Source organism: Odocoileus virginianus, chromosome 10 (assembly GCF_023699985.2).
Source record: "Odocoileus virginianus isolate 20LAN1187 ecotype Illinois chromosome 10, Ovbor_1.2, whole genome shotgun sequence".
NCBI lineage: Eukaryota > Metazoa > Chordata > Mammalia > Artiodactyla > Cervidae > Odocoileus > Odocoileus virginianus.
Window position 1 is genome coordinate 46,518,511 of NC_069683.1, and position 21,826 is coordinate 46,540,336.

General features: G+C 60.1%; 1 protein-coding gene across 5 annotated transcripts in view; it reads left to right on the top strand.

Moving 5' to 3' along the window:
- The first annotated feature begins 413 nt into the window (after positions 1 to 413).
- Positions 414 to 21,826, top strand: part of BCL9L (BCL9 like) — a 28,545-nt gene continuing 7,132 nt past the window's right edge. Inside the window, exons 1-7 of one of the 5 annotated variants that reach the window (XM_070473492.1) lie at positions 414 to 1,208; positions 7,398 to 7,453; positions 13,108 to 13,307; positions 15,924 to 16,025; positions 17,269 to 17,654; positions 18,383 to 18,502; positions 21,534 to 21,744. In XM_070473492.1, the coding sequence (XP_070329593.1) occupies positions 16,000 to 16,025; positions 17,269 to 17,654; positions 18,383 to 18,502; positions 21,534 to 21,744 (743 nt within the window). In that variant the 5' untranslated portion in view covers positions 414 to 1,208; positions 7,398 to 7,453; positions 13,108 to 13,307; positions 15,924 to 15,999. The remainder of the gene's footprint in view (positions 1,209 to 7,397; positions 7,454 to 13,107; positions 13,308 to 15,923; positions 16,026 to 17,268; positions 17,655 to 18,382; positions 18,503 to 21,533; positions 21,745 to 21,826) is intronic. The other 4 variants (XM_020871973.2, XM_020871971.2, XM_070473493.1 and 1 more) reach the window with 4 other exon arrangements.

The following is a 21,826-nucleotide window of genomic DNA, read 5'->3' on the forward strand; positions in this document are numbered from 1 at the left end:
TGGTCTACTAGGAAAGAGTATATAGGAAAGTGAATAAAGAGATGTTCAGCGCATAATGAATGTGGGTGGGTACAATGAAGAGGGGACCTAGTGGAGGGCGTGCGTGTGTGTGTGTGCGCGTGTGTGTGCGCGCGCGTGTGTGTGTGCGTGCATGTGTGTGTGCGTGTGTGTGTGTGTGTGTGTGTGTGTGTGTTGTGGGGTGGGTGGGGAGGTCTAGGCAACTCCCACTGCTTCCAATCACTGTAGATAGGCAGGTAGGCTTGTCAAACCTCTCCCCAGCTTGAGATGTTAGCACGTCTCCTCCCCAGTCCTTGGGAATGGGGTGGAGGGAGGGATAGAAGCCCCCACCCCGCCCCCCCGGCCAACCAGCCTCCCGCTAGCCGGCCGGGCGCCTTACCGAGTCAGACCACTGGGAGGCTGGGGGAGCCGGGTTGGGCGAGGAGGCGAGCGAGATGGGGGAGCTCTTATTTTGACAGGGGCCTCTCCGGGCTCTGGTATGAAGGCAGAAGGAGGCAGCCAGAGAGCCCCGATGCTTATTCAGGCTGGGGAGCGGAGCCGAGTGGAGGGGCGAGCGAGGCTCCGGCAGCGCAGGGGAGCCCGGGAAGGCGGCGGCGAGCGGCGGAGCCAGTGGCCGGACATGCCCCGGACTCGGGGCCGCTGCACCACCGCCGCCGCCCGGAGCCAGCCGGCCGGACGCCCGCACGCCTGGGTCCCCCGGCGCCGCGCCGCCCGGGGGCTGCGACCCGGACCCTCCGCGTCCGACCAACAATAAGCGCCCAGACAGACCCCTCCCCGCCCCGCGCCCGCCTTCCCCGCGGGCCTCGGGGAAAGTGAAAGGAGGAGGCGAAGGAAGGAAGGAAGGAAGGAAGGGAGGAGGAGCAGGAGCCGGAGCCGTGAGGTTGGGGCCGAGACCCCAGCCCCGAGCCCCGAGCCGGGCGGGTGTGCGCGCTCTCCAGCCGCTGCCCGGCGCCCACGACCATGCTCCGCGGTTGGGAGGCAGGAACCCAGGCTCCCAGCGACCCCCGGATACCCACTCCCGAGCCGGGCTGGTGTTGAGATCAAGGCGTCCAGGATCAAAAGATCACCACCTGCCCGCCTTCCTCCGCACCTCCAACTGGCGAGGAGGAGGACCCCAATCCACCCACCGACCCTGACCTGGTCATGGCGTCCAACTCCGGCCTGGCGTGAGGACCCCCGACCCGCGCGAGGTGAGGGGTAGGCTGGGATCGAGGGCGAAAAGTCATGTCAGGCCAGCTGAGGCGCGAGGAGGGAGATCCAGTTCGAACTGGGGCGGGGGGACACAGTTTGATTGTCTCTGGCCCTCTGGCACGCGCCCTCAGGCTGTATAAGGGGTGGGAGACGCCCCCAGGGTTAGCGGAGGCTACTCTTGGGTCCCCAATCAGGTTGGCAGCCCCAGAGCACAGTGGGGAGGGCTTAGGGGCAGCCAGGGGACCCTGCCACCCTAGCGCAGAGAACAAGGCCGGCCTTGGGCCAGCTGGAGCAGCAACCCTGCCCTGGGGGCTTCTGGGAGATGTAGTCCCCCTCCCAGGCTCACCAACCCCTTGGGTTTCAGCCCCCAGCACTCCTCTCCTGGCTGATAGGAGCCTCCGGAAGGAGGTGCACTGGGATTGGAGATTGCTGGGGGTCCCCCTCTGCCCCCAAGCACTGTCTAGGAGCAGCAGGGGCTGTGACTGGAGAAGTCTCCCCAAGACTCTTAGTGGTGTGGGCTTGGTTGGGGGGTGGGGCAGTCACACAGTTCCTTGGAGGCTCAGAGGGGATGGCCCCTGCCTTGGTCTCGAGAGCTCTTGGGAGAGTAACATGATGAAGAGAAGGGAGGCTTAGGGCTTCTTGCTTGGCTGGAGTATGCCCTGTCCCAGGGCTGTTGGAATTTGGTTTCAGGGGACACTGAGGTCCTCTTGGGAGCTGAGAGAGAGGGTGTCCCTGACAGTCAGGGAGTTCGGAGGGTGTCTCTCTGGAGCAGGGAAGCCAGGATCAGCTTCTGTCTGTCTGTCCAGCTTCCTTCCTTCCGGGTTTTTCTGACACCCCCTCCTCCCTCCTCCTTCTGTCTGTCTGCTGCTGGGGTGTGGGTCTGTGTCTGTGTCTTCGGGGGCCTCTGATGCAGGGAGGAAAGTGTTATTCTGGGAGAGGTGAGCTGGGCATGTGATTGAGCCCTGGGAAGGGGGCTTGGAGGCCCCCTTGATCTTTGGCCTTGGTTTCCTGTTTTACCTAGGAAAGCTGTCTTCACACAGTGTCTGCTGTAACCCTGCTGATGCCTCTGGAGGAGGGCAGCTCTCTGAATGAGACCTGCAGGGTGGGTGGGCTTCCGCTCCGCTTGCTCTTCCTCCATCTTCAGCCTCTCCAAGGATCGGCCACTTCTGGGCTGGGGCTGCCTGGCTTGTCTGCTGCCCCCCAGCCCTGGCTTGGCTGCCTTCTCTAGGTCAGGACCGTGATTTCATGGCCCCAGGGGAAGAGCATGTTCAGGCCCTGTCTTTCTGGTATCAGCTCTGAGGCGCCTGCTGATAGAAGCCTCAGGACAGAGTGAGAATGGGAGAGAAAGGTAAGGGGCAGGGAGGTCTGGTATCAGGACGGAAGGTGCTGCCTTCCCTCAGCTGATCAGGTTCCTTGGTCTTAGAGCACCAGGCCTGGAAGATCAGCCTTCTGGCCAGTTCCCTCTGGAGGTTCTTTGCTAACCTGTGTTGCTGCAGATTGGGGTGGGGCAGGGGTTAATGTTGGGGAGAATTCTCTCCTGAAGGGGAGACTATATATAGTCTTGGATACAGAGTATCTCCTGTGGTTGGGCTAGCAGGGCTCTTATGCTGGACACAGCTTCTGGAGGGCCATATGGAGACTCAGGGTGAGTCTCCAGGTACTGAGGTTGAGGGTCCAGGTGGGAAGAGATGACAGAGTCCCGGAGAGGGGCTAGTGTTTGTGATCACAACAGTGATGATGTGGGACCTAGTGAACTTGCTTTTTGAGTCTGTGTTGGGCACTTATGCTTTCTCTGGATAGTTTCTGCCTCCCAACTTCTGGGTACGTGAGTTAAACAGGAGCCCTGGGCTGGGGACTCAACTTCCATGAACAGGCAGGGCAATAGCCTTCTGGGCAAAGGCCTAGTGGGTGGCAGTGTCGACTCAGCAAGGGCTGGAATGCCTGGCACCTGCTTTAGATTAAAGGAGATGCCTGCAAAGGGGGCTGCCTGCCTGCAGGGGGAGGGGCTGGGATGGAGCTCCGTGGAGCCCAGGAGTGGGGTGGAAGGAAAGGACCAGGGTTGCAGACAGCTCTGGCAGGAGTGGAGGGAGCCACCAAGAACAGCAGCCCCACCTCCAGGGAGTCCAAGGCGGGAACTGGGGGCTCTCCGCAAGGCCTCTGGCGCCACAGGCTGCCACTCTGTCCCAGTGCCCTGGGCGGGCAGCTGCGGGGAGCCAGGGTGTCTCGGTGTCCAGTCTGCCCAGGACTGGAAGAGGCCTCCAAGGAGGTGGGGGGTGCTTGGGGGTTCTCCTTGGCCTGATGCCACGTTGACTCTTCTGGGGACTCCTGGGTTGCTGCTAGTGAGGCACCCTGAGAGCTTGGGCACCCAGGGATGCCGGAAAACAGCACCCTTTCCCGGTGCCAGGAGTCCTGGACTCTGCTAGGTTGCTGACTTGGGGGGGAGGGGGCAGAGGGGATGACACCGTGGGAAAGTGGGCAGCCGTGGGAGCCAAGCGGGCACAGGCTGGGTGCCGCGGGCAGGGAGCCTCTGCCAGGCCTGCTCTCCCCAGGGTGGGGCTGGTTGTTCCAGGGACTGGCTCAACCTGTTGAGCGCCTAGCTGCTCTAACCTGGCATCTGTGTCCCTGCCTGCCAGCCCCGCCAGCTGCCCACCCGCAGCCACACTGCGGGGGCTGCCCCCCACGGATCTGTTGCCAGAAGGCTCTGACAGGCCGAAGGGCCAGTCGAGGCTCCTCCAGAGGCTCCTGCAGAGGCTCTTCCAGGGTGTGCCAAACTTCCCCAGGTCTTACCCTCTAACTCCCAGTTGGAGGGCCAGGTAGCCAGAGCTAGGAGCGAAGGGCGAGGTGAAGAAAGCCACAGCGCTGAATCCACTGCTGGTCACTCTGGCCTCCCTGAAGGCAGCCTGGAGTTACCGCCTGGAATTTCCTCCGCTGGGTGCCAGGGCCGGGCCTCCAGAGCCCCACCCCCAGCCTGGCCTGACCTCCCCTCCCGGGGAGAGACTTTCCCTGGGGGTTGGGGGAGGGGCGGTAAGGACATTCTGGTGCCCTGGGAGGAGAGGGGTGACTTCCTGGGTGTGGGGGTCTGTAGTACTGCCTCAGCCTCCTAAGTAAGGGCTGGCCCTCCCCATGGAGAGGGGAGACGCTCCGGGTTCCCTGGGAGATGTCCCCTACCCTGCCCAGAGTGTGTGTGTTGGGGGGGGGGGCGGCCCTGGGTCCCAAGGAGGGTCCCTGACCCGCCGCAGGCCCTTGCTGTCCTCCCACACCCTCTGCCCGGTAGCTTGAGGCCTGCCTCCGGGCTCTGCTAGCCAGCAGCCAAGGGGAACCAGCTGCCACTCCGCCGGGGAGAAGGTGGCCACCACCGCGCCCCCAGGTAGAGGGGGAGGGCCCAGGCAGTTTCCCCGCTGCCTTCTGACTTCTCCAGGCAGTGGCTGGAGCAGAGGCCTCCCCTTCGCCTCCTTTCCACCCTGGGCCCTCCCAGCTGGGCCCTCCCAGCTGGGCCCTGGCCACCTGCCCCTCCTAACCTTGGTGTCTGGCTGAGTCCCCATCCCCGGGGGCCGGGATGCCCTCTGTCCAAGTCCCTCCTCCCACAGGCTGGTGGCCCTGTGCTGGCCTGTCTTCCTCTCCTTCTCCCCTCCCCCCACCCCCAGCCTCAACTGAGAATGGCCCTGAATCCAGCATTTCCAGCATTTCGAAACCAGGATTGTTTTGAAATCCCTGAGCACTTCTCCACCCTCCTCTGACTCCCCTCCTCCCCACTAGCCCAGAATTTAGTGCTCTAATCTGGCTTCATGCTGTGCATTGCCTGGGTGTGTGTGTGTGAGAGAGAGAGAGAGAGTTTGTGCTAGCACATGGCCATGTGCATACTACTCAGTGTGTGTGTGTGTGCGCGCGTATCCCAATGTGGGTCTACCTTCTGTCAGCAGTTCTGTGTGACCGGCCGACGTCATTTGTGTTTCCTGGGCCCCCTTGGGCTTTCTCTGTGAGTGTGGGCACCTCTGTGTGTCTGAAGGAGTCGGTTTTGGAGAGTTTGTGTTATTTTAAAGAGGTATCTTGGTTGTGTGTGTTTGGGGGTTGCGTCTGTTTCTCTCCCAGGTACACATGTCAGAGTGTCTGAGGAGTGTGTCTTTGATACACGTGTGTGTGTGTGCACAGGCACACACTCAGTGTGCTCTATTCCCGCCTCTATCCTCCTCCCTCGGAACACGTCTGGGGGTGTAGCCACAGGTCTCCCCACAGCTCCCTGGGACATGAAGTCCTCTGTCCTTTGAAAGGGAGGTTTTCTGGAGGGAGGCCAAGGCTTCTGGCAGTTCTGTGGTCCTTGGAGAGAAAGTGTGCAGTGGGGAGACTTTGGGATAAACTGTCCCCAGAGCTGGACTCTCCTCCTCTGCCCTCCCCAGCCACCCGGCATCTCAAGGGGTCTGATGCTCCCAGTCCACCCTCTTCTTGTCCTGGTGCTATCAGAGGGATTCTGACAGGGAGGCCCAGTGCTCTCCAGAAAGGGATGGGGGAAGGGACTTAGCCCCCCCCACCCCCGCCCTTGGGGTAGCTTGCTTCATTGGAGACAAGAAACAGCCAGCCTCACCAGACCTGGGAGCTTTCAGAAAAGTTGACTTTGCTAGTTAGGGGCAGACAGCAAAACAAAACAAGACACTCATGTTTCCAGCCTGAGCAGAAGACAGAGGGGTCTGGTCTCTTGGGGGGTTATACCACCCCAGAAATATGAAGCATTGGGTATGGGGCCAGCTGCCATTGTAGCCTTGACCCTGAGAAGTCCTTCTTGTTCTACAGTCCTTTTTCGTGTTCTACAGGATGAGAGGTTGTTAGGGGGAGCTTTCTTTCTTTCTCTCTTTTTTGTGCCAAAGCTAAAATTGTGATGGTCATGTTTGCACGGGATATAGGCACTTGGAACCCTGATGCCTTGCTATGACTCAGTTTCCCATCCTGGGACCTCAGGCTATAATTGACTACTTTCTTCTAGAAGCACTTGTAGCAAGTCAGTGAAGAGGAAGAGGGCTGGGGCAGGGGCTGGTTGTCGGAGTCTAGGGCCTTTGGAGACAGCAGCAGAGGTGAGCAGAGAGAGAAGCTGTCTCCTTCTAACCCCCCTTCCCATGGCCTCTGGGAGGAGGGGAGGGGTAAGGGCACAGGTTGGTACAGTGCTCAGTGACCCAGCAGGGGGAGGGCCTTGGCAAGGAATCTTTAGTTTGTTTCTCAATCTCTGTCTCTGAGACCTGTATGCCCGTCACTGCAGACACCTTCAGGAGATGAGCCCAGGAAAGTCACCCAGGTGATGGTAGGACAGGGCGGTACCAGATGGGGACAGGTGGTCCCATGTTCTGGCAGGCACGCTACGCTAGCCCCCCTAGAATGGGAAGCTGGGCCCAGCAGGAGGTCCCCTCCCCAATCCCCCTGCCCTGGCCTGGGCACACCACAGGCTGGAGAGGGTTAAGTCTGGTTGGCAGGGACAGCGCCCCCCCCCCCCCCCCCCATTGCAGTGAGAGAGGGAGGGAGGGGTAGTTAGCAGCTTGCTCTAGTTGGCTTCTGTCCCAGAATTCTTCGGAAAAGAACTCCCCTTTGACCCCCAGTACAAACTGAGCCGAGCCACCAGCCTCCCTCCCGCCTGCCTGCCTGTGGGAGCTTCACCCAGCCCCCTCCCGCTGAACTGCTAAGCCCGATTCTCTCCCTCCAGGCCCTCCCAGCTAGGCCCGGTCCCCAGGACTGGAGTCTTTCGGGGACAAGGGAGGCCACACAGGGACAGAGGACCCACGCCACTCTTTTCCCTGACACAGGATAACCCTGGGGTGGCGGGTGCTGGAAGCTGGGGTCCTCAGGCCTCCTCTCATCCATCCCTCACACCCAAGTCCTCAGGCCAGGACGAGGGAGTCCTGCCCACCCCACCCCCGACCCTGGGGCTGAGCCCTAAGGCATCTCCAGGGCTTGCTCCTTTCCTGCTTCCAGGGGAGGGAGGGGGAGCCGTGCGGTGGGGCGGCTGGGTCAGGCCTGGCTCCCGGCCAATCCACAGAAGCCGTGGAGCGGGGGGTGGTGTCCGAGTAGCTCCGGGACTTCCTGGAGCTACAAGCCCGTCTGTGTACATGCTTAGCGGTGTGCGTGCGGGGGGTGGGGCTGGGGTTCTGGGAGGAGCAGGGGTAGAGATTGCTGGCCCGGGGCTTCGAGCTGTGACCCTCTCTCCACAGGGAGCCCCAGCCCCGATCACACCCTTGAGCCCGAGCCCGACACGCGTTATCCCGAGGTGAGAGGTCTGTGTGCTTGTGTGTGTCCTCACACCCTCCGCGCTCAGCTCTGCCTGCCTCTGCCGGAGCCTCCTGCTTGGCTTTTTGTCTTGAGCGCCCTCCTCCTGGCTCTCTGCCCCTACTTCTCCTTTCATTCTCCTCCCCCAGAGGAGGGGGTGCTGACAGCTTACAACCTGGGACCCAGTGGGGATGGGGGCGGGGCCCGGGCAGGAAGGGTTAAAGCGCCGAAGCCGCAGTTCCAGTGAAAGTCCCAGCCGGGGTAGGTGGTGGGGAGCTCCAGCCCAGTCACCCCTGGAGAGCAAGGTACGGTTTCCTTCCTGGTCATCCCAAGTGCCTGCTACCCCTTGCCTGCTGGCTTTGGCCTGAGCTGGCTGAGTCAAAGCCAGGGTGGCCACCAGCCACGGTAATGTGGTTTCTGCCCTGGCTCCTAGACACACACACACACACATGCACGCACTCGCGCACGCACGCATGCACGCAGGCACACGCACACTTTCTCCCTATTGCCACCCCACCCCCTCCTTCCCTCGTCCCTCCCTCCCCTTCTTTCTTACTTAGCAACAACTCCCTGAATTCACAACAAACACGCCTGTAGGATCCCAGACTAGGGAAAGCTGGAGAAAGTACAGGACTGGGAGGAGGCCCTTCTAGACTGTCCTCAGGAGGGAAGGGCTTCGAATCCCCCCACCCTCCCTGTTGGAGGCAACCACCCCCCAGGGGCTGGGAGGAAAGTGGTCCTGCTTCCAATCAGGCAATGAAAACACTGGGGGGCAGCAGCCAGGTGGGGGGGCAGGGCTGAGACTCCACCCATCACTAGTGGAGTCCCACTTGACCTTTGACCCCCACCTGCAAAGTGGGAGGGGCCACAGACTCCTCAGCCTCTGGGCCTCTCAGCAGGGGCCTGTGCTATTGTCATGGTAACTTGCTGGGCTCCCTCCCCAGACTCTTAGGGACCAGGATGGGTGACGGGTGGTAGGTTGGGGCCACGTGGGCGGGGCTGGGGTGGCCCAAGAACTTTACTCTCAGAGCCCCAGCAGGCCAGGCACCTGGGTTGAGGGGGCGGGGAGTTGTGGCCTCTCTTTGATCTCATCCCGGAGTAGGAACTGTGGCCTCTGGCTAGGACCTGCTGCGCTTCAGGTTTGGAGGGAGTCTGGAATGAGGGAGTGAGGCACCAGGGTGAACCTGTATTGTGAAATGGTTAAGAGCAAATGGCTGGAGTATCTGGGTGCAAATCCTGACTCTTCTAAGTTTGGACTGTCTGCCTTAGGCAAGTCATTCAATGTCCCTGTGCCTCGGTTTTCTTCTCTGTAAAGTGGGGATAAGAGACTTTTCTTGTAGAGTACTAAATTAGAGAATTAAATTAGATAATGGCTGTGATTAGCAGCTTGATGTTACAGAGTAAATGCTCAATAAATATTAGAGATTTTCCTAATTATTATTAGTCATAGGAACTCCTGATCCTCCCAGAGGCTTTAGCAGGGAGAGATAGGGGTGGGGAAGAAACAGCCTTTCCAGTGCTTGAGATTCCTAGATTCTAATAGCCTTCCGGACCCACCTTCTTGCTGCCTCAGTTTCCCCACTGCTGGTGCTGGCAGGCATTATGATTGCAAGTTTGGGAAATAGCTGTGGGCCTGGAGAAGGGCCTGAGGGCTTAGGGCCTGCCTGCCTCCCCATCGCCCAGCACTTCCCAGGGCTGAGCCCCTCCGCCCCCAGGCTATTAGCTCAGATCAGCTTCAACACCCCTCCCACCATCCCACCTCCTGCTGCTCTGTTCCTTTACCAGGCTGAACAGCCCTTAAAAGACACACTCCTTCAGTGGCTTCAATGGCTGCCTCCTCTCTTTCCTGGCCTGAGGGGTCCGGGACCTTCCTTGGGGAGAAGAGTAGAAGTGAGGAGCTGTGACACGGCTGGCAGCTGTCAGGCCTGCCTTGGGGCCCAGGGCATTTTCCCTGAGTGTGGCGGGGCAATGCCAAGGTCTCTGATATGTGTAGAAGCCCAGATGGGCAGGCCCAGCACCTGCTGCACACAGATGGGCAGGAAGTCCATCCTGAATCCCAGGGGAGGGGTGGGGTCATATCGGCATCCAGAGGACAACCCCAGAACCCTTTCCTCTGCTACCCATGCATGGGTAGCCCACATGGGTACATGTGGGCAAGGCTGGGAAACGTTCTGTTTCAACCCTGTGTGCCCTGGGGCAGGCCAGGGGAGAATGCTGAGTGACTCTGGGTGAGCAAGGTTCCCAAAGGCCCTGGGATGAGAGTGGGATGATGGAGGGGCTAAGGCTTGGGAACTTCAGGGTGAAGATCCCAGGACAGGGTAGCAGGCATGCCCACCAGGAGGGAAGCTCTGCAGACACGTGGTTTGGTCTTCTCGGGAGTAAAAGTGATCAGATGTGGCAGAGTGCCTGGGATTCCAGGACTCCTGGGGATCTTCTCTGGCCTGGTACCAAGGTGGGTGGGCTGGAGCCCCTGGCTCTACTCACCACTTCTTTTTGGGAACAGAGGAATCTCTTCCCTTCCATGGGCCTGGGAGTGAGGCATCAGTGTTGGCCTGAGCCATGCCTGACTGCTGGGCCGGCCATGCCGCCTTTGCCCAGCCCCTGGGGCCTGTTCCTTGGGCAGGCTGGGGCTATTTTTGGGATCGGGCTGGGGCTCTGGGGCTGGTTTCAGATGTTCCAATGTGAACAGGAGAAAATGGGAACAGATGGCTGGAGGGTTCCAATCAGTGGGTCCTGCTGGGAGCAGGTTATTTTTAGGGACTTGTTAACCCTTTGGGGGCTGTGGAGCCACCCCAAGAGGGACAGCCCTCTTTAGCTGAGAAGAGGATAGGTCTTCTCTCTGGATCTCTACTTTCAGAACTGCATGTCCCAGTTGCTCTTCTTACCTTCTCAGACCCTCCACTCTTTAAAGAGGCCCATGGTAACAAAGTAGGCTCCTGCTTCCTCCCAGCCTAGACCCTGAAGGGAGACTGCCAAGGGGTTGGGGTGGCTGGTGGAGAGGATGTGGCCACTGTTGGAAGGAAACTCCCCTTTGCTTTTCTCCTGGGGTTCTGAGACAGCCCTGAGGGTAAGAGAGTGGATAACTGCTCTCTGGATTCAGGCTCTGGGTTTGAATGTTGATAAACCCAGTGAGGCCCAGAGGAGTCCTCGCCCGAGGGACCTGGCCTCTGTGAGGACAGAGGAGGAGCCAAGTTTTTGTACTTGTTACCACTGAGATGATGCCTGTGGGCCCGATGTCTTGAAAGTCACTCCGTCATGTCCAACTCTTTGTGACCCTATCGACTACAGCCTGCCAGACTCCTCTGTCCATGGAGTTCTCCAGGCAAGAATACCGGAGTGGGTAATCATTCCTTTCTGCATCCCATCATCCCAACCCAAGGATCGAACCCAGGTCTCCTGCATTGCAGGCAGATCCTTTATCGACTGAGCCATCAAGGGCAAATCTCTCGACAGTGCCCATCTTTACTAAATGCCCATGGATTTGGGTGCTATGTAGTGGGTAAATAAGGGGGCATCATGGCCCGAGGTGGTTTGTTGAGGGCTATGGCACAGGCATTCTGTTGGCTAGTTTCGCTATTAGCATTTCACTTGATACATTGATCCTCATTCTGCAGATGAGGAAACTGAGGCTCTAAGGGCTGAAGGGATGGATAAAGTCCTGTCATTCAGAGCGGGTGGGATGTGATTGGCAACCTTGTCAGCCTGACTGCAAACCCACCTCTCATTCCACTGCATAACTCACTGCCTGCCCTGTCGTGGCCACAGAGGGCAGCAAGGCTGCCAGGGCTAGGCCTCCTCAGGGAGCAGGTCTGAAATGAGCCTAGGGACTGAGGCCTGGGGGCAGGGGGCCCTGCCTGTCACCACTCTCACAATCCCCTAAGCCCTTCTGGTCTGAGGGTGCCAGGACTGACACCAGAAACCCCATGTGGCCTTCCTGTCTTCCCTGCAGGAGGATCACAGGCATACATCCTGTCTCGTCAGCCCCCACCCCCACCCCGTCCTGGTGCACATGCCCCTGCTTCCTGTAGGGTCATGGCAGTCTGGATGGCAACGTGGGCAGGGCTGGAGGGCCCTCCAGGTGCTGCCGGTGCCAGGAGTCTGGGCCTGGCCGGCGAGGTGAGGGCTGGGAGGATGTCTCTGTCGCCGGCAGCACCTGGGGGAGAAAGCCGGCGGGCAGGCGGGCTCTGGGTGAGGGCCCGCCCCTGGTGTGCTGCCTGTGCCAGCAGTCTGCCCGCACTCCGCAACTCCCACAATGGCCCCATTGTTCCCAGCCGCCAGGCAGTTTGGAGGAGGTTCCTGGGCCACCCCTAATCCCCCCCTCCAAAAAAGGGTCCGATTAACCCCTTGGAGGATAGAGGCCAGGTGAGGGTCCCCAGGGAGCTACCCTGCCCATTCGTCTCTTCTGGGGATCCGGGCTGGGGACACCACCACATGTCCGCAGCAACAGGGCACCTGGAGAGCCTGGGGTCCCCCACAGGGGAGGGAGTAGCCCCTAGACCCTCTCCCACCCCCACAGTGGTGCAGGTGCCAGGGGGCAGGAAGTGCCAGAGGGGTGGCAGGCGGAGACCAGATATATTTGGGCCGGTGGGGCTAATTCCAGCCACCACCTCCTGCCCTACTGGCTCCTGAGCGCCTTTCCTTCCTGTGAAACCAGAGCTGGGTTGGGCCTAGCTCAGGATTTCGGTGGATTTAAAGAGGCAGCACCCTCCCTGGCAGCCCGGCTTCCTCTCCCCCTCCCCAGGTGGGGTCTGGGGCCGAGAGAAGGCTGGAGAGCCTCTGCTCCTCCCTTGCCCCGGGCTAACCCCTGGCCCTTGCCCCCGCTGGGGTACCAGGCTTTTGGCACTCCTTTCTCCCAGAGCTTTGAGCGGGTGGGGTGGGCGGGGGTGGGCTGTGGTTTCCTGTGTTGGCTGTTTGTGCCTGGCCCAGAGTGCCCGCCGCCTGCCTGGGCTTCCTGCCCTGTCTTGTTTCCTTGTGCCCCCCACCTCCTCCCCCGCCTCCCCCCTGGGGGGAGGGAGCAGCCAGGGATTGGGCAGTAGCCTTTGGGGGCACCCCACTGCCAGGCTATGACTGCTTCTTGAGGCCTGACCACAGTGGCCCTGGCTAGGGAGCCAAGTGAGGTGACCTCCAGCTTGTCTAGGCAATGCTACTTAGCCTGGTGGTCCCCACAAGGGCAGAATCCACCCCTCACCCCTGAAGCACCCTTCAAAGACCCCAGGCTGGAGGGTCTGGGGCCAGGAATTTCCATGTCCCAGCAGGGCTGGGGTTGCCAGACATCACCTTGGGGCTTCAGGTGGGGTGGGGCTGGAAACTCCCAGACAAAAATGGTTGATTTGCATGGTCTCCTTTGGCAGGAGGTGGGGGGAAGTGGGGAGAACTGCTAGGAACCAGGCTGAGGGGAAGGCCCCCCCAACCCTGGAAGTCCCCACACAGAGGGTCCCCGGCAACACCTTGGTTCTTGAGCAGATTTCCTGCTGGGCTAGGAATCCTTGACCTCCCCACCCCGCTGAGTCACCACCTCAGGAAGAGGAAGTGACCTGGGTGATAGAGGAGAGATTCTAGGGACCCTGGAGAAAGGGGACTCAGGACCTTGTTGTCCTGGGGGCTGCCTCTCCCTAGGCCAGTGGCCAAGGATCCCACCCCTAATACTCCCAGCAGGTCTCTGTTCTTTCAGCCACACAGGGTTCCTAGCCACCCATTTCCTCTCTAGAGGCGTCTGCCCACTGCCTGCGGAAGCGTGGACCCTCCAAGCAGTGTTCTCAGTGCCTCTTTGGGGTGGTTTGGAGCTGGGCTTTGAGACTGGTGTGCTGGTAGGCAAATCAAGCAGAGGCTCCCAAGGTGGGAGCCGCTGAACAGAGGTAAGTGGCCACTGCTGTGTGCTATACCTGTGGCAGTTCTGTGTTGAGCAGGGAGCTGGCCTGTCCCACCTGGAGGTCCTGGGCATCCATCAAAGCCTTCCTGGTCTCCCTCCCCCAGCTGAGGTCAGGTCCACTTTGACCCTTAGGTCACTGCTCCCTGCCCCCGGCCTGTCCCCCCACGTTGCACCAGGAGGGCAAGATCTCAGGCAGGCTTTGTCTCAGCAGCCTCCTGGGCTCCATTCTCATGGGTCTGCTCCTGGCTCTTCACGCAGGTGACTGGCACCTGCTCCCTGTTTGTAAGCATGTCACTGCTCCCCACCCCACCCCACCCCCTAAGAGGAGCCCAGGTCTGTGTTCGCAGAGCTGCATCCCTTTCACCCCCCTCAGGGGCTCCTGGCCTGGTGCCAAGAAGCCCCCCTCACTTTGTTCCTGCCTCCATCCCCAGGGCTTTCCAGGTCTCTTCCGGGGACTCTAAGTACATAGAGCAGGAGGGTCTCTGTGATCTGGGGCGGGCTGCTGAGGGGCAAAAGGGGGAGGTGTGAGATGGGAAAGTCCTGACTCATCTGTACTTGACTCAGCTCGTCCTGCTGGGTGGGAGCAAGGGGGTGGAGTCCTAGAGGGGAGGGCAACTCAAAGATTCTTCTGGAGAGGAGCCTTGGCCCCACTGGGTACCCTGGAGAGAATGAATTTTCTAACAGCCCCTTCCCAAATTACTAAATGCCCCAATATTTGAAGCTGTAAACAGAGGAAAGTAAAGTGGGTAGCCTTTGCCCTACTGGAAGCCCATCTGTCTGATGCAGGCACAGACACGCCGTCATGACTGAAGGGGAGGACACTGCAGTGTGGGGGAAACACCAGGGGAACAGGGTCTTGGTAGGCCCATGTAATAATGGTCATGCGACCCAGGGGCCTCTGACTTCCTTCTCCCAGATCTCAGTTTCCTCTTTGTGAAATGGGGATAGAAATACTGCCGTGGCAGGTGGTTGGTAGTTTTGAGGATCAGCGAGGTGGGGAAGGGGGAAGCCTGGGACACATATCAGTCATGGGCCTGCCCCTAAGCCCAGGTGCCCTCCGGCTCTCTCCACCTCACCTCTCCCCCGACGTGACTGGCCTGAGGACTGGCCGCCGGCTGCTGTTCAGCCAGGCCTGGAACCGGAGCGATCTTCCGCTGAGAAGGCCAATGTGCCCTGGGGTTAAGTTAGGGTGAGACTCCCACAGGGTCCCTGGTGTCCCACAGGGCCTCCTAGGTCCCAGCCCGGCCTGCAGCAGCCCGCCAGGGAATGTGCCCCGGTGTCTGGCTGGGCCTGTCACCGGGACGGAGCTCCCGGCCCAAGGCTCCTCCCCTCCCCCACCCCTTCCTGGGATCTGCGGGAGGGGCGGGGGGACAGGACCGGGGGCAGTCGGGTGAGGCTTCCGTGTTTGTGTAAGTCTGCTGGCTGGTGTATCTCTGGCCCCGTGTGTGTTCCTTTGTCACTACCGGGCTCAGCTCTCTATGGGTCCCATGTTGTCGGGCCTCAGTCTTTTCATCTGTCCAATGAGTCGACGCGCTCCCTCTCTGCCTTCTGGCCGCCTCTGGAAACGTGCGCCCCTGGCTATTTCTGCGCTCTTGCTTCGGCCAGCGCCTCCCTAGCCATCCCGCACACCTCCGCGGGCCGGCGTTTGAGCGCGCCTCTAGTTTCCTGGGCTCCGTGCGTGTCTTTGTCTCCCCGTCCACGTGTGAGCTGCGAGTGTGTGTGTGTGTGTGTGCGCGTGTGAGTCTAGAGTTCGGGTGCTGGTGGGTCCCCGGGGCTTCTGCCTGGCGGCGCCCGGCGCGGAGCTGAACCTGGGCCCCACCGCGGCGCGCGCCCGGCCCCTCGCCGCCCTTGGCCGTGGGTCTGTCGGGGCGGCGCGTGCGGGGCCGGGAGAGGCACGCTGCAGCCCTGCCCGTGGCCCGCTCCCCGGCTCGCTGGCTCTGTCGCTCGCTCGCTCGCTCTGCCTCTGCGCTCGGGCTCTGCCGGAGGGGGCGGGGTGGGGTGCCGGGGCGGGGGGAGGGGAGGCTCCTGCATTCTTGCGGTCGGGGAGGAATCTGAGCCAGCGTTACTGGTCTCCAGAAGAGCCCAGCTGCAGCCCCGAGGCCCCGCCAGGCCTCTCGCTGCCCGCCCGGGCCTGCTGGGATGGGCACGGGCTAGGCCTCGAGCTGGGGGCGGGGCATCGCCCCCACCCCCGGCCCCCTTCCCGCCCCGGCGCCCGGGGGTAGGGCGCAGCGCTGGGGCGGGGCGCCAGGGGTTCCCCCGCCCCCTCCCCCGGGTGAGGGGCGTGCCTGGGGGCGGGAGTCCCCCCCTCTCCCCGGGGGCCTGACAGACCTCTCAGCCGCCCCACGCGGGCACCTTGGCAACCTATCTTTTTAGTGAATTCTGCCCCTGCGGCCCCGGGGGCCTTGCTAGAGACTGCAAGCTCCCTGAGGGTAAAGTGCGGGAGGGATGGATTCAGACCCCGACCTGGAATCCTTCCCGGCCGTTCCCACCCTACCCTGTCCAGTACCCTAGTCCCAGGGCTGTTGGGTCCTCCCGTCTCCCCTCCCCTCCTCGCACCCCCTCCCCAAGTCACAAGTTTTCTCTTTGGGGCTTGTTGCTGCAGTCCCTGCTCCAGTACCGAGTACCTGGCTGGGCCCTGGGCACGCACAGGGGCCGTAGCCCCACTGTGTGTGGGAGCCATGAGGATCCTGGCTAACAAGACAAGGTGTGTGGGTGTCGTGGAGGGCGGGATGTGTGTGTGGAGTGAGGGGAAGGGATGGGCCCAGTGTTGATGGGGCTGAACCGTGCAGGCTTGGAGAGCAAGACCCCCTGGGTACCTGGCTTTCCGGCCACCGGTGAGCTAAGGGGGGGTCAGAATCGGAATGCCTGCCCCCAGGCAGGAGCCCACAGCTTTAGCGCCTGAGCCCAGGGGACAGAAGGGAATGGCAAGCAGCTAAGCTTGCAGTTCTAGTCCCTTCCAGTCCTTTCCTCTTAAAAATGGTTTGAGCAGACCCCCGCCGGCCCCGCTGTTGGGTCCGCTGGCGCCCTCTGGCCTCGGTCTAGCTGGGGGTGGGAGCTGGAGGGGCGGTGCCTGCCTCCCTCCCCTTCCCCGGGAGAAGCCGGCAGACAGGGCCAGGCGGCAGCAGCAGGACAGCAGAGCTGAAATAAATCTGAGCTGGTGTGGAATGAGGGGGGATAAATATCCTCTCCCGTGATGTGATCTTTCCAGCGGCTATTAATAGGTCTCCGGGGAGGGGGAGGCGGTGGGGGGAGCGGGCTGGAGCTTAAAGGGCCCGCAGCCTAGGCTGCTGGAATCCTTGGTTTCAGTCTGCTCCATACACCAGTCCCCTCCCCCTTTCCTCTTGCTCCTGCCTGCCGGCCAGACCTGCTGGTGCACCCTCTAAAGACATTCCCCTCCTGCCCTGGGGAGCTGTCTGGACCAGTGGGAACCACAGTCTGGTGTGCTTTCTCCCACTTCCCCAAGGGGAAATGGGGCTGGGCCAGGAGCAGTGACCCCCCCAGGTCCTGGATTCCTTCCCTGCTGGTGTTGGGACACATGGAAGCTGAGGTTGGGGGGCCTTGGAAGGAGTGTGAAGACAGCAAACCCTTGAAGAGAGAATGCTTAAGAGTTGGCCAGGTGCTAGTGGAGGGGGTTGCCATGGAGGCTTGCCGTCTGATGGATGCTGGGGCTTAGGGGCCGGGTTGGATTCTGCCAACGTAAGGCCCGGGTTTTCATTTGGGGACTGGAGGGTGGAGGGGTTGCCCCATCTTCATTCCCCAAGTGGAGAAGGGCATCAGCCCTTGTCCGAGGAGCCATGGAGGGAGATAGGGGACAGCTGATAGTCTTAAGATGCCACTCAGCTCCCACCTCCCCAACCATTAGGTGAGGCAGGATGGGGTGATGAAAATCCAGGCTTGCTACACCCCTGGCACTGCGATTAACTTTTCATGTCTCTTCCACCTCCCAGGTTACCCCACCCCAGGAGGAGAGAAGCTCCAGGGAGCCCGCCGCTGTCCCCCCGCGGCCACTGCCCCCCTGCCCCAGCCAAGCCAATGCACCCAGAAAATAAGTTGACCAATCATGGCAAGACAGGGAATGGCGGGGCCCAATCTCAGCACCAGAATGTGAACCAAGGACCCACCTGCAACCTGGGCTCGAAGGGCGTGGGGGCGGGGAACCATGGGGCCAAGGCCAACCAGATCTCACCCAGCAACTCAAGTCTGAAGAACCCCCAGGCAGGGGTACCCCCTTTCAGCTCGCTCAAGGGCAAGGTGAAGAGGGAGCGGAGCGTGTCTGTGGACTCCGGCGAGCAGCGAGAGGCTGGGACCCCATCCCTGGATTCAGAGGCCAAAGGTACCCCATTTCCTGATGCCTAAGACCCCAGCATTGTCCACCATCCTAGACACACAGGGGCTGGGAGAGGATCTTTCTGCACCCCTGGCCTAATCCTCACTTGCCATTCCTCTCCAGCATTTATGCAGGGGCGGCCTCTTTCTCTACCACCCCCCACCCCGGTTATACCCACCCATCTGCTCATACTCAGGACTGGGTGGAGATGTTTCATCCTTAGGGCCACACAGAGTGATGGGGCCTCCCGTCGGTCAGTGTCGGTCAGCCTCAGGCCTCTCCTGCTTTCCCACCAAAGCCCCCAGAGGGGAAATGGGAGGTGCTCTGGGGTGAGGCGCGGACCCACACACCTCCCGGGAACCTCCTGGTGTTCCAGCTGGTGGGAGCAGGCACTGGGGCCTGGAAGAGTAGCAGCAGCTTCCCCCTCCCCCCCCCCCCCCCCAGCCCTAATTAGAACCAGTTGTGGTTGGGGATTACGTTGGGCTTGGTGCTGGCTGGGGGAGGGGAGACAGGCAGCCGGGCTGTAGAGAGAAATCAGAAACAAATGGTGTTATGGTGGGGGCCAGGGGCTGGCAACGTGCCCACTGTGGCCTGTGGCCTGGGCAGTGCCCCCTGGGCAGTGGGGCCTCTGGGGGAATGGGCTTGGGGAGGCCCCCGGGTGTGGGAGGACCGGCCCTCGCGGGTACTCGCTCACTCACGCTGACCCCTGCCTCCCTGCCTGCCTGCCTGGGCAGAGGTGGCACCGCGGAGTAAGCGGCGCTGTGTGCTGGAGCGGAAGCAGCCGTACAGCGGGGACGAATGGTGCTCAGGCCCGGACAGCGAGGAGGAGGACAAGCCCCTCGGGGCCGCCCACAGTGAGTGCCCATCGTTGCCAGGATGTGTGGCCCACGGCGTCCCCGGGGAACAGATGCCCTGAGGGAGCCTCCCTCTCCTCACCTAGGGCTTTCGAGGGCCCAGGCTGGGCCAAAAGGAGCAAGGAATCAGGAGCCTGGGCTCCTCCCCTCCTCCCTCCCATCTCCGACTCAGCCCCTCCCGGCACCGGCAGCGCAGTCCCCGCCTTCCAGGTGCTCAGTAGCCCCTGTCCTGAGGGACCTGGGTGGGGCGGATGGAGCCTTAGGTGGCCGCTCCAGCCACACTGGCCACACCTCCTCCCGCGATTTCCTGGCCTCTGCTGCCACCTACTGGTCAGTAGAGGGAGGGCAGTGAGGGTTCAGCATCCCTGGGAGCTGGACAGCTGGCTGGACCCTGCAAAGCTGTGCTAAAGAAGCCTGGGTGTGGGCTGACATTGACTGTGTCTCTGGCGCCCTTCCCTAACCTCTAACTGACTTCTGGGGCTCATCACCAAGACGAGGAGTGGGTGTGGATGGGCGCCCACCTCTCTCATTCTTGCACTGATCACTGTATATTTGGGTCTTGCACAAGTGATGGGGGAGAACCAGACATACTCCTGCCGTTGGGAAGCCTGTGCTTGTTGATCTGATGCTTTTCCTCCAAGCTTGCATCTGTGTGTGGGGAGCAACAACTCAGTGCTTAAGAACTAGTCAGAGAATGTTACGCTGTGAGCTTTTCCAAGGCTGGGACTGTAGAAAGGAAGAAGAGAAATTATGCCGGACAGTTTGTTGCTTTGTTTTATTTAATTGTGATAACAGTGCTGGGAGGTAGGTGTTATTAGGAAGCAAAAGAGGAGACAGACTCAGCAGATGTTTTTAGAAGGACTAGATCATGTCTGTGGAGATGGTGTTTGGGATCAGACACTGCCTGTCAGCTAGCCGGTACTTTAAACATCACCTGGTCCCAGTACCCCCGCCCCCCAGGGGACTGACTAGTGGTTCAGAAACACTGGCCAAACCCTTCTGTGGTAGATGGAGGTAGACACTGCTTCCCAGGACAGACCCTCCTCAGTTCACTTTTACAACAACTAGGCTGTACCATCGTAGAAACATGAAGACACAAGAAATCAAAGAAGTTGCTAATATCCCATATGGAGTACCAGGGCAATCAGTTACTGTTTTAGTTATACTGACATTAGACTCTTGAAGAGTTCTTTTTAACAGTAGGGCAGAAGTTAAGAAGTTAATGTAGAAGTTAAGAGCACAGACTGTGCAATCAGACCCCCCTTGGATTATATCCTGGATCTTCTACTTATCATTTGTATAAGGTTGGAAAAGGGCCTCCGTTTCCTCATCTATAAAAATTATATTTCCCTCTTAGGGTTGTTATGAGGAGTCAGTGAGTTGATACATGCAACACACTTAGAACAGTGTTAGCTTTTTTTGTTGTTATCATTGTATTAGAATTTTCATATTGAAATAAAGCCCGGGGACTTCCCTGCTGGTCCAGTGATTGCCAGTGGTTAGGACTCTGCACTTCCAACACAGGAGGCACAGGTTTGATCCCTGGTCGGGGAACTAAGATCCCACGTGTTATGTGGCGCAGCCGAAAGAACAAAGAAAGAAAGAATAAAACAAGGCCTGTCTCTCTCCCTCTAGCCTTTCCCCAGGAGTCCTAGTTCTGTGTATTGAATATGCACCTTCCTCTTCTCCAGGAGAGCCCTCACACATTGAGGTTGGCTCTCAAGTCCCCAACCCCCAAACTTTTGGCTCTATGTAAAATTGGAGGGACAGGGTCCAGATCAGGGCCGTTATGAGGTAGGAGAGTCAGAGCAGATTTCTGCAAGGAGAGGAGCCTGCCCCTGAACTGTGGGAAAGTGGCTACTTCCCCAGTTAAAGGGAGTCCACTTGGAATAGTAAGTCCTGGCGCTGTCTGCGGGCCACACCTGTACTGGTGGCAAAGGGCCCACTCATTCACTAGACCCAATAATGATCAAATAAAGTGCAAGTCGCTCAGTTGTGTCCAACTCTTTGCGACCCCATGGACTATACAGTCCATGGAATTTTCCAGGCCAGAATTCTGGAGTGGGTAACCTTTCCCTTCTCCAGGGGATCTTCCCAATCCAGGGATCGAACCCAGGTATCCTGCATTGCAGACGGATTCTTTGCCAGCTGAGCCACAAGGGAAGCAGTAATGACCAAGTGTAGATCTTTTCTAGGCTAGAACTTACTGTCAAGTTGGTGACCGTGGATGAAAACCTCCCTCAGTGCTGTGGGTGGCCAGTCTATCCCGGGGAATGAACTCCAGTGTGTTAGGTGTTTGTAACTCTCTGTTCCCCAGTTTTTTTAGTTTGTGACACAGTTGTGAATTTGCTGTAAAAGTAGATTTCTTTGACCAGCCTCTCCCTACTCCTGCCAGACTAGAGTTTAGTGTTTCATTTCACAGATGAAGGAATGACTCCTTGAGGGAGGAAGTATCTTGTTGATAGGTTGCCGATCAGTTAGGGGTAAGGCTAGAATGAACACCATTCAGCTTTTGGACCATCAGTTGTATGAGCTCTTTGCCTGCTTCCCTCACCTGGCCAGCGTGCACACATAAATACACACCCGCTGCACAGACCACGGGGAGGGGTCGGAGCCGGGCCAACTGCAGGGCTCTGCACCACCTGTCTGTCACCTTGGGGGAGTACTCTCACCCTTCGGAGGCTGTTTCCTCCTCTCTCGAGTGGAGTGCACTGACTCCTTCCTCCCAGGGTGTGATGGTAAGGTGGAGTCACTTCCAGAGGCATAGTCAGGGTGCGCCAGGCACGTGGGGGCCTATTGGTTTCCGTCTCTTCTCTACGCAGTCCGCACAGTTGCCGTCCTTGTCAAAGACTGGGCTCGGGCAAGTTTCTGGAAGCTAGACTAGAGAAAATGCTAGATTGTGGCACCAGATGACCCTGTGGGCAGGAGCCTCTCTATCCCTGGGCATCTCTGGGATGTGACGGCGGGGCGGGGACTCCCCCTGGCTCTCCTTTCTAAACCTAGGCCTCTTTCCTGTTCCTCTCTTGTGCAGATTGTAATGTAGCGGACCCAGCCATGGCGGCCCCACAGCTGGGTCCCGGCCAAGCCCCCCAACTGCCCCTCAGTGAGAGCAGCGCGCCAGGCCCTCCGCATGGGCCCCCGCCTGGCCTTCGGCCTGACGCCCCCGGGGGCGGAGGCGGCGGTGTCCCCGGAAAGCCCCCCTCCCAGTTTGTGTATGTCTTCACCACCCACCTGGCCAACACGTAAGTGGCCCCAGCCACCATTTGCCCAGCACCCCTCAGCCCGGGGTCCTGGCTGCCTGCAGGGGTTCAGGGCTGGCTGGGA